General features: G+C 37.1%; 1 protein-coding gene across 3 annotated transcripts; it reads left to right on the top strand.

The window, feature by feature from the left end:
* Nucleotides 1-36: 36 nt before the first annotated feature.
* On the top strand, nucleotides 37-11093 carry DNAJB9 (DnaJ heat shock protein family (Hsp40) member B9). Of its 3 annotated transcripts, none has more exons than XM_020984635.1 (3): nucleotides 37-118; nucleotides 2863-3089; nucleotides 8373-11093. In XM_020984635.1, exons 2-3 carry the CDS (start codon nucleotides 2867-2869, stop codon nucleotides 8807-8809), a joined length of 660 nt encoding a protein of 219 aa, XP_020840294.1. In that variant the 5' UTR covers nucleotides 37-118; nucleotides 2863-2866; the 3' UTR covers nucleotides 8810-11093. The 3 variants fall into 3 exon arrangements, with proteins under 3 accessions (XP_020840294.1, XP_020840292.1, XP_020840291.1); XM_020984633.2 differs by lacking the exon at nucleotides 37-118 and adding an exon at nucleotides 252-462; XM_020984632.2 differs by lacking the exon at nucleotides 37-118 and adding an exon at nucleotides 254-423.
* The last annotated feature ends 430 nt before the right edge of the window (nucleotides 11094-11523 follow it).

Below are 11523 nucleotides of genomic sequence, written 5' to 3'. Positions count from 1 at the left end.
AGGCCCAAGAACTGTCACCGCCGCCGCACACCCACTTCCGTCTTCCGTCGGACCTGAGATCCCGCCTCCACCTCGCCCTCCCGCGTGCCAGGCCGGAAGTGACTCTGAGAGAAAAGAGGTAACAACAGTTTTCCACGTGCGCTAAAGGCGCCGGGAGTCAGGTGGGGCGACCGCAGCCAATGGAAAAGCGTTTCGTGTAGGACTCTGCCTGGTGCGCGCTTGGTGTTGGCTCGGGTTGCTTGGGATCGGCGGCTCTGGGACCCGGAGTTGGAGCTGGAGCGAGGCTGACGTGCAGCGGCGGCGCTGCGCGTCTGGGAGGAAAGGCGGGTAGTCTGGCGCCGAGGAGAGGACCCCCGCGGTCTGGAGGACTAGGGGGGCCACTGCTTCGTCTTCGCTTCCTGAGGGGAGACGGAGCGGCTGAAGGTGAGAGTGAGGAAGGCAGCGGCCGTGGCAGCGGCGACGGTGAGGGAAGGAGCTCTGGGCGGGGGGATAAGGGAATGAACTTGGAGTTGAGGTAAAGGGGAGGGGGCGATGCTAAGAAGCCCTGCCCGGGGCTGGCGGAGGCGCGGGAGTTGGGGCGTTGGGCGGTGGTCCGTGGCTGAGCACCTGATGGGCCAGTGCGTCGTCAGCTGAGCTTACCCGGCACAGGCCGAAGGCGGGGGGTGGGGACTGGGGGGTGAGGCTAGGGGAGCTGGAGTAGAGAGGCTGGGCGGAGTGCAGGTGTCTAATTTTCTGGGACCCGATGCTCCTATTTTTGTCTGGGAAACATCACCTCGGGAAAGGGCCCCAGCCTGGGATCCGTCGCTCGGCTCTGATGCAGCGATGTTGGCTCAGTGTCTACATTGTGAGGTTAAAGGGCTCGTTTGTCAACAACTGGGAGGAGGCCCTTTGCTGGTCCGCAGGTCCTTCCCAGCCCGTAGAGACCATTAAAACTGCGAATGGGGAGTCTAGGCAGACATCCTTTTGTTTTGGACGCAGTGAAGTGCATACCTTGCCTGCCGGAAGGGCCTGGCTTCCAGGGCTTTTCTGGCTTTTTAAGCCCTCACAGTGGCTCATAAACAATCTACAATCCAGTTGGAACAAGTTACTACGTTTGTATTCCTTCTAATGCAGGAAGGTGTACTTTAAACCGGAGTACTCGTGACTATGAGTAATTGGGGGGGGAGGATTTTTCCACCTGGTAGTTAAATTGGCAGTTTCAGTAATCTGTAGTGTTTTTCATCATCATCTCTGTGGTTATATCACCTTAGGGTATTTGTTAAGCGCTGAGGTGCAATGCAGTGCCCAGGAGACGTGGTTTTTATCTGTGAATTTTTCAGTTTAAAAGTTTTAACGTATATACATATGTGTTATATACATATATATATACACACATGCATACATATATGAATACATACATATATATGTGAATGGATTCTTGGCAAACTTTTTAAAGTAGGAATGTTTGTGAAATACTGACATTCTCAGCATTTTTAAAGCTTACTGTTATGAATATGTTGACATCTAAATAACCAAATAAGATTTTGTTTCAGCTAACCCTAAATGAACAAAACTTACAGATTTTGCTGAAGATGCCATTAATGTGTGGTATTTGAAACTGAAGTTAAAACAAAAGTGGCTCTCTAGCCTGTTTATTTTTATGTATCAACTTGTGGCAAGAGTAGCTGACTGATCAACTGGCAATAGTAGCAAGCATAAGTAGCTGCTTATGTAGCTTAGATACTTGAACAGTTTCGTAAAATATAAAATTTTTGTTCTGTAATCAGTATGATGAATTAAAGAATTACCCATTTGCAGGCAGGGGCATTTTAATCATCGTTTTATTTCCCCTTGGGCTTAGAACTGTGTTCTACAAATAGTAAGTGATTAACAAATGATAACTGAATTGAAAATTGAAACTAGTGAATTCCCAGGGAGGAAAGGTTCCATAAGGGTTATGGGAAATTCTAGCTCGTGATGGAGGAGAGACATTTCTTTGACCTGAGAATGAATGCCATTTTTATAAAAGGTTCCAATATTGGTCTTTATTTAGTATTAATTAAGGAAAATTAGCCACTGAGTATTTACTGAGTGCCTGTCTTACGAAGAATACTATGCTGTGATACTATTGGAGGTTATGTAAAAAAAAAAGCTCCATCTAAGAACTTAAAAATTTGAGGCTAGACATATACAATTGAAATATTGCATGTATATAGCTTTTGAGGTTTGCATATCACTTGGCCACATTTGATCCTCACAAGGCCTTGTAAAGTAAGGCTAGATGGAATTGTTAATTCCATTTAATTAATAGTGATAGAATTGATAATTCCACAAGGATGGAATATTCCGATATTAAAGATGAGGAAATTGAGACTCTGAGAAGCGAGTAATTGATGTATTCGTAGTTACATGACTAGAAAATGCTAGAGATGGATTTTGAGTCCTTATGTTTCCACAATACCATACCTAAGAAATTTTATGGCACTTACAAAACAGCATGTGAGAGTTGTCATAGGTGCAATAAGTAACATTTTAAAAAATATGGGTCTTTTAAAAAATAGATGCTATCAGTATACTTTTTATGGTGAAAGTGCCTTGAATGCTATATTTGTGAAAAAATTAACAAGATAATAGATTTAGAGCTGGAGTGAACCTTAGAGCCCACAGAATCCATTCTTCTCATTTTACATATGAAGAAACAGGCTTAGAGAGGTAAAGTGACCTACCCATGGTAATACAACTAGCAAGTATTTGAGGCAGGATTTGAACCCAAGTCTTCCTAATTCCAAATTCAGTTTGTTATCCTTTGTGCCAGGCTGCCTCTCAATTTTAAGAGCACTTATGATAATAATTATCTAATGTAATTATTTTCTTCTTTTCCAGGGTCATGAAAATGGCTACTCCACAGGCAGTTTTCACCTTTGCAATCTGCATTTTAATGATTACCGAATTAATTCTAGCTACAGAAAATTACTATGACGTCTTAGGAGTTCCAAAATCTGCATCAGAACGCCAAATCAAGAAGGCCTTTCACAAGTTGGCCATGAAATACCATCCTGACAAAAATAAGAGCCCTGATGCTGAAACTAAATTTAGAGAGATTGCAGAAGGTAATGAATACATAGAAATAGCTTCTATTGATTGATGGGTTTTCTCAAGTTTGTGGGATGTATGGGTATTCAGAAAGAATATTTGAAAGACATATTCTCTGTAGGATTTGAGCATTGTCATAGAAAGTATCTGGTAATAATTCACATTATTTTATATAGCCTTTTAAGATTTAGGAAACATTTTGATCACTTAAGATAGGTAGTAGCAGAAATATTATTGTCCTTATTTTACAGATGAGGAAGCTGAATCTCACAGAGGTTAAGTGAATTGCGGAGAGTCACACATCTAAATAAGAAATTGTAGATATCTATCCTACTGTATTAATTGCTACTCAAAGATATTTAAAAATATCTTTATAGGAATTTTCTTTTTCTTTTCCTATTTCCTTTGGTAGTGATAAATTTTAAAATAGTTACAAAGTAGGCTGTACAAAGAAAATAAAATGGTATATCTTTGTTCCCTAAGTTCATGCTCTGACTGTTTTGGAAAAGAAAACTGTAAAAAATTGTCAGCAATGAAAACACCTAATTATCTGAAAATAAAAAGTTTACTTTTAGAATTCATATACTAGCAATATTTTGGATTTTTCAAAGTATGGAGTTAGGAGTTTCCTGATTGTTACCTTTTCAGTACTATAGATAGCTGGCCTCATAATTAGGAAGTTTCTATGAATATTTACTTTCTGGTTCATATGTATAGCTAGGTCCTGGTTAATGTGAATAAGGAATCCCATGAAGTGGTTGAATTTTTTTGAATCAGGACTATTCAAAGCTATAATTATATAAAATATAGTCATTGTTTACAGTGCAATGGAAATATACTGTGTGCATTTGAATAATTGTACTTCTTCAGGGGATTTATTATTCATACAAATCAGAACCCAGCTGTATGTGAAATACATCTTGTATTAAATACCATAGAAGGAGATTGTTCAATCATACATTAAAAATGCACCTTACCTAATGTAATGAAATACTTCCTGAGTAGCATATGTCTCTATAAGAGGTAGATAGGCACAGTGAATGGAGTAAAGCTTGGAGTCTAGAAGGCTTGAGTTCAAATGCAGCTTCAGATACTAGCTGTGTAATGCTGGGAAGTCACTTCTGTTTGCCTCGGTTTCATCATCCATAAAAAATAGCACCTACCTCCCAAAGCTGTTGTGAGGATTAAATGAGATAGTAATTGTAAAATGCTTAGCATAGGGCCTGACACATAGTAAATGCAATATAAATATTAGCTATTGCTGCTATTGTTATATGGTTTACAGGAAACTAGATTCTTTCAGTGAAAGCTTAGGGAATGTTGTATATAATCATATTTTAAAATGAAACTCAACTTCTTTTTCAAAAGAACCAAAATGAAGTACCTGAGGATACTCCTGCTGATACAGAATTCAGTCCTTTATCCCCTTTTTTGAATTGAATGTGATCAAAAAGCATTTACTACCTGTTGGTTGGTGTTCTAGTGACTCTTCAAACTTAGGTCATACAAACTTCAGTTGACTTCCTATGCCTGGGTCTACAATCTAAACCTTTTAGGATTTGTGTAGGACCTGTCTATTGGCATAGCCTTAGAAAATCTAGGATCCTCTCTGTGCTATGATGAAACCTTAAAGTAAAACTTTAATGAAAAAGCATAGTGTGAGGGAATATATTAGAATGTAGATGGCATGCTATGGGAAAATCTGATATATAAAAACATCAATGAAACATAAATTAGGAGTGGTCATTCACTGTCCACAAACATTTTATATTAAGTGCCTGTGTTTGTGGCACTTTTGTTATTGTTCAGTCGCTTTCAGTTGTGTCCAACTCACTGTGACCCCATTTGGGATTTTCTTGGCAAAGATACTGGAGTTGTTTGCCATTTCCTCCTTCAGCTTATTTTACAGATGAGGAACTGAGGCAAACAGGGTTAAATGACTTGCCCAGAGCCACACAATTAGTAAGTATCTGAGGCCATATCTGAACTCAGGAAGATGAATGTCCCTGGCTTCAGGCCTGGCACTTTATCTACTGTACTACCTAGCTGCCCTATGTGGCACTTTACAGTTAGCAAATAGAAAGTGATAGGTTCCCATTAAATTAGAAGCTTTTACCAAATAGTAAGTGATAGATTCCCATTAAATTAAGAGCTCCTTGATATATTTGAAATGATTCAGTAGTCAAAAAATTGTTTTTTAAATTCTGTGTTTTAACAACGTATGTAAACCTACGTTTTAGGTTCACATATGAATAGGACCTAAAGTAACATAGCTAGTGGATGCACATTCTGTAGTTTCTGTACATTCTGTATATGTAATCTCATTTCCATCAGCAAAAATAGTGTTTTTAAGATATTAAACATTTTGTTACTAAATCTAAAATGAAGTTTTCTGTTATCCATGCTTGGGTTGTAGATGGTCAATCACTTCCATTTCTTTTCATTCTCCTTAAAATCTTAGATTATAAATCCTGACACAAACCTGGAGAATAGATTTAGTGGATTTAGAGGCAGCCAGTGATGCAGTACGTAGAATGCTGGCGTTGGAGAAGGGAAGACTTCAGTTCAGATACAGCCTTAGACACTTATTGTCTGTGTGACCCTGGGCAAGTAACTTAACCTCTGTTTGCCTCACTTTCCTCACCTGTGAAATGGAGATCATGATGGCATCTACCTCACAGCATTGTTGTAAAGATCAAATGATGTAATATTTGTTTTTTTTGAAAAAGTGCTCAGCGCACTGCCTGGCACATAGTATATAAATGCTTATTCCCTTTCCTCTTTTGTTTTCTATACTTTTTTTTTCCCAGTTATAATTTTTGATCCTCCATTGCTAATGGATTCTTCACTTTCTACTATGTTCTAGGTCCTATCCTAAGTTCTGGGGTTTTAAAAGAAAGGCAAAAAAAGTTCATGGTCTTTGAGAACTTATATTTGAATGAATGAGACATAAATGATTAAGTTGGTGTAATATATATGCAGAGTAGATGGAAGGTAGTCTGAAAGAGGGAGGCTTTAGCATCTGACCTCCTATGAAAAGATGGGATTTGAGCTATCTTGAAGCAAGTCAGGGAAGCTAAGAGGTGGGGGGAAGAGGCAAATCATTCCAGGCCTGAAGGAGAGCCTGTGCAAACATGGAACTACAGGTAGGCTAGCATCCAGAGATCATAGAATGCATAGAAGGAAGGTGTAAGATGACTAGTAAGATAGGGAGGATTCAGGTCATGAAGAGCTTTAAATGCCAAATAGAGGAGTTTGTACTGAATCCTGGGGCTAATTCAGAGACTTACTGAGTAGATCACACCTATGCTTTTGGGAAAAAAATCACCTTGGCCTCTGAGTGGATGATGTATTAGAGTGGGGAGAGACATGAGGCAGTGAGAACTAAAAGTGAGCTATTGCAGTAATCCCAGCAAAAGGCTGTGAAGTCCTGAACTAGATTTGCTTTGTGAATAAAGAGAAGGAAGTGTATACCAGAGATATTGTGAAGGTAGAAATGTCAAGATTTGTTAACAGATTGGATATGGGAGCTGAGAAAGAGTGAGGAGTCTAGGATGACACAAGGTTGTGAACTTGGGTAATTGGGAGGATAGTGGTATTTTCTACAGTAAAAGAAATGTTTAGAAGAAGGAGACTTTGGGGGAGAAAGATGAATTGTTTTGGATATGTTGATTTGAGATGTTTAGGGAAATGTAGTTTGAGATGTCCTAAATGCATTTGGCGATTTGTGACTAACTTAAAAGAGATTAGGGAAGGATATATAGATCTGGAGACCAGGAGCCTAACAGTGGTAATTGAAATCTTGTAAGCTGCTGAAATCACCAAGTGTAGTAGTTTAGAAACAAAAGTCGAGAAAGCTCAGTACACGCCCACCAACAATGGGAATTCCCCATGGATAAAGATCCAGTAAAGGGACTGAGAAGAACCATAAAGAGCAGTGTTATAAAAACCTAGAGAAAAGAGAGTATCAGGAGTGGAAGGTGATTAATGGTGTCACATCCAAAAAGTTCAAGATGGATGAGATTTGAGAAAAGCCCGTTACACTTTGCAGTTAAGAAATCATTGGTAACTTTGAGGAGACATTTGAGGTTGGAGGCCAGATTGAAGAGGATTTAGAGATCGCAAAAGAGTAGAAGTAGAGGCACCAAATGTAGAAGGCTTTTTCAAGAAGTTTAGCTGAGAAGAGGAAGAGAGATATGGAATAGCTAATGGGATCAAATGAGAATTTTTTAAGGCTAGGAGAAGACGTGAGTGTGTTTGTAGACAGTAGGTAAGGCTACAGTAGATAAGACACTGAAGAAAAGAAAAAGCAGGGATGAGAGTGGCAGTAATCTTTTGGAGAGTTCAGGAGAATATGGTATCAAGGGTACATGTAAAAGACCAGCTTTTTTGTATCAGAAGGGAGTGAGGAAATAGTGGAGGAAGATGGTTGAATGATGCAAAATGAAGTCCTCTTCAGCTGCAAGAGTGTGAGGAAATGAAAGCTTGAGGGGAGATGAGAGTGTTTAGAACAGTCACTGTGTATATTTTGGTGTAATGATTCCTACTTAATAAGATTTTCTCTACTTAAATAGAACTGTTAAACATAAGTATTACTTAGACTTCATAAATTCTACTTTGGTGCTGAGTCATCATTTCACCACTGTTGCTGACTTAGTAACATGGTAAAGTGAACAAAAGAGCACTAGTCTTGAAACATCTTTAAGTTCTCTAAGCCTTAGTTTCCTCATATGTAAAATGAATGTACTAATATTTACGCTGCATGCTTCACGATGTTGGTTGTAAGAAAAGCAAGTTGTGAATCATGATCTGTGATATAAATATGTGCTATTCGCTATCTAGAAAGATAGTAGAATTCTGCTTTTTTTGCATAAGGGACCTCTCTAAAATTCTTGACCTAATGGTTCTTTTACATTTTAAAGACACATTTGGTTATTTGTCTAGTTGTCTATTTATCTATATGAATGACAGGAAACAGTGCTGTTAATAATTCAAAATAGCAAATTCAGACAGTCTCCAACACATACACACACATACATACATACAATATATATTTACATACATACACACATATGTATGGGCATACATATGTATGTATGTGTATGTATATGTGTGTGTATCTTAAATGACACATAAATTTGAGCTCTTGAATCACTACCACCCAAGACATATGTTTTATAAAATATCCATAATGTCTTTAGAGTCATTGAGGTTAAAGATTTACTTTATTTAAAGGTTTTATTGTGTAAAATTTCATATTTCTTTGCCTTCAGCTTAAAAAATGCTTTTATCCCTTTCAGCTTATGAAACACTTTCTGATGCCAATAGGCGAAAAGAGTATGATTCACTTGGACATAGTACCTTTACTAGTAGTGGTGGAAATACCTTCCAGCAGTCATTCAACTTCAACTTTGATGATCTTTTTAAAGACTTTGATTTTTTTGGTCCTGACAAAAACACTCACACCAAAAAACATTTTGAAACTCACTTCCGAACACGCCAGGATGGTTCCAGCAGGCAAAGGCATCATTTTCAGGAATTCTCCTTTGGAGGTGGACTGTTTGATGACATGTTTGAAGATATGGAAAAAATGTTTTCATTCAATAGTTTTGACAATGCAAACCGACACACAGTGCAAACTGAAAAGAGATTCCATGGATCTGGCAAGCATTGTAGGACTGTCACTCAACGTAGAGGAAATATGGTTACTACATACACTGACTGTTCAGGACAGTAATTCTATCCCACCCTTATAAAGCCAGCTGATCGTTTCTTATGGATACAAATAGAAACAAACATTTCTGTGAACTATTTTGACAAAGGCATAAATTCACATTTTAAAATGCTTAATAAATATCATAAAGAAGGTGTATATAAAAGTCTTGACAACTTCACCAGGCAACTAGATAAAAATAAGCTAATTAAAATTTCCTCAATTAGGACATGAAAGAAAAATCTTAAAAATTTAACTGATTAAAATAAATTTTATTTACCTGCCCACAAATTCTTTCATTTGGTTAGATTTGTTAAAACCAAGAAAGGATTCATTAGTTTAATGACTAAACTTTGGATATTTACCTGACTTAAATTGTATATTAGAACTTAATAGACTCTTACAGTGAAGTCTTTAGTGACTTAAATTTGCATGACCTGTACTAATTTTCTTGATAATATACCTAAAATGTGGAATTTTGTTATGGAGAGAGCTACTTTAGTAAAACTGTCCAACTTCATTAGGCTTACCAGAGATAACATTTTACTCATGAAATTTAGGAATTTTGCATTTCTATTTTTCTATTGAATTTATTTCAAAGGAGAAAAGCATCATGGGATAGTTTAGTAGTGCTTTCCATGAAAACACTTTTTTAGATGTGGAATATGTATTAGTGAAAGGAATTGCCTTGTTCACATATATTTAGACTGATTATTTTGACAGATATAAAAGACGGTAGGTTGCCAAGAGATTGTTTCATGTTTGCTGAGCTACTCTGTATTTGTAATGGAACTCTTACCTGCTTTTCAGTGCCATTCATATTTCTTGAGTTTTTGACCATCTACTTATTTTTATGGATGTCCTCATTATGTCAAGTGCTTTTCCTTTTTCCTTTCATCCATCATTTGGTAATTAACTAATACCTCAATCTTTAAAAACAGCCAATGTGTGTACCCATATCATAATGTGCAATATTTTTAAATAGTGAGAAATGTATTTTTGTTTTTTTTTGCACAGACTTAATTTCTTTGTGTAACTTCATTGTGTAGTTTTGAAAAATTCAGTTCTTTACTTTTCAAAGTCATACTTTATATGAGTATTAATCATATCTATATATATGTTGACAAAGCTAGCACCTATCATAACACAGTTATATGTGAGTGAAACAAATACAATATTTACAATTTGAATGTTCTGTTTATTCTTGGTTACTAGTGTGAAGTGTATTTTAATGTAATGAAAGCTATAAAATCATTTGTCCAAAATTCAAGGCAAATGAGCTTCAGCAATTATCAGTATTTTACTTTTGGGGAACTAATCAAATATTTTTAAATGCCTGAAAATAGGCTTTAGCTGATTTAATTTATAGGTTACTTTGTTTTGAGACTAAGATTATTGAAAATGGGAATTTCCTTATTACATTTAGCATAATTTGCTGTTTATTTTCCTTGCTACTGTCCCTAGCCATTCAGTTTTGAGAATATGGCTAAATATTAAATATCAACAGTACTTCCGTATAAGTGTGCAGTTTTGAAACTATAGTAAAATTTCAACTGGCATGCTTAGGGAATTGAGCATGCTGGTTATTTGACTCAAACGCCTTTTCCGTAAATGGTTTTTAGAGATGGGAGACGCAGTAGAGATAATGCAGTTCACAAAGGCTAAAGAACTGTCTAGAGGCACACATCTAATTTCTGGAAGTCAAATCAGTACTGGAAGCTAGGTCTTCTTAATCTCTCTAATACTCTCTATTCTATCACAGTTTATTTGAACTTGTATTGATGAAAATCTTCCTAAATTGTGTTAGTATACGTTCCTGCCCTTAGGAGTACTAATGTGGGATGTGATTTCATTTTTCATTTAGGATTTTGTAATGCCTAAATGTAATCGTTATTATCAACTTGTATTGTTTCATAGTACTGCAGAATTTAGAAGAGGTTGGGCGGAATGTCTGCTGAATAGACTAGACCATGTATTCAAAGTTTCTTTTGTTAATCCTGAATATGACCTTGTTTTCTTACCATATTGCTTTTTCTCTTAAAAGCTGGTTCTGTTCCCTTTCTTGTGGTTTCACATATCTGCCTGCCAAATATCTGGTCAGTAGAAGGTTTTATTTAATTGTTGTTTTACTTTGCTTGTTTGGTCTAAGTGCCACAAGATTTTTCCCCCAATTGATGATTTTTGTGTTTTGGGGGAAGAGTGGAGAGTCTGCAATGTTGTACTTTTAGCCGTTCTCAATAACTTACATAATATGAGGAAGGTGAAGTATGCACTCAGTTCTGCAGTTAAATAAACAAATTGAAGGACATTGTGTCTTTTTATTGTGTGAGTAAGATACTATGTATTAGTCTACTTGGGACTAAGGCCATGCCCACATTATTCCAAACCAGTAGTTGAGAATGGGGGGAAAATTGACTTTACAGCCATGGGACTGCTTTAAAGAACTTACTGTTCAGTGTCAGCTATGTTGAGGACAACAAGAACAAGGAAAAATGATAGAATTTTTACTTGATAATATTAATGGAACAATTAAACTCTGGTATTTTCCTCATTTCTCCTTTTGTTGATTTCCAGCAACCACTCATCCACTGAGCCAAAGGTTGAGGTGTGAGGCAGCTTCATCCAGAAGAAAGTGGAAGCCCCTGAGAACAAGGGAGCAAGATAGGGAACTGAACATTAAGATAGGAATGGCAGTTGCAGAGAAATGTAAACTGTGGCAACACAAAAAAATAGATAAA

This window comes from Phascolarctos cinereus, unplaced genomic scaffold (assembly GCF_003287225.1).
Source record: "Phascolarctos cinereus isolate Bilbo 61053 unplaced genomic scaffold, phaCin_HiC Scaffold_1;HRSCAF=81, whole genome shotgun sequence".
In the NCBI taxonomy this organism is placed as follows: Eukaryota; Metazoa; Chordata; class Mammalia; order Diprotodontia; family Phascolarctidae; genus Phascolarctos; species Phascolarctos cinereus.
This window is presented reverse-complemented; position numbering and strand designations above follow the sequence as displayed.

Coding starts and splice junctions, on each gene's coding strand:
- DNAJB9 (XM_020984635.1), top strand. CDS start 2,867: ATGAAAATGGCTACTCCACAGGCAGTTTTCACCTTTGCAATCTGCATT. Junction 3,090..8,372: donor ATTTAGAGAGATTGCAGAAG/GTAATGAATACA, acceptor TATCCCTTTCAG/CTTATGAAACACTTTCTGAT.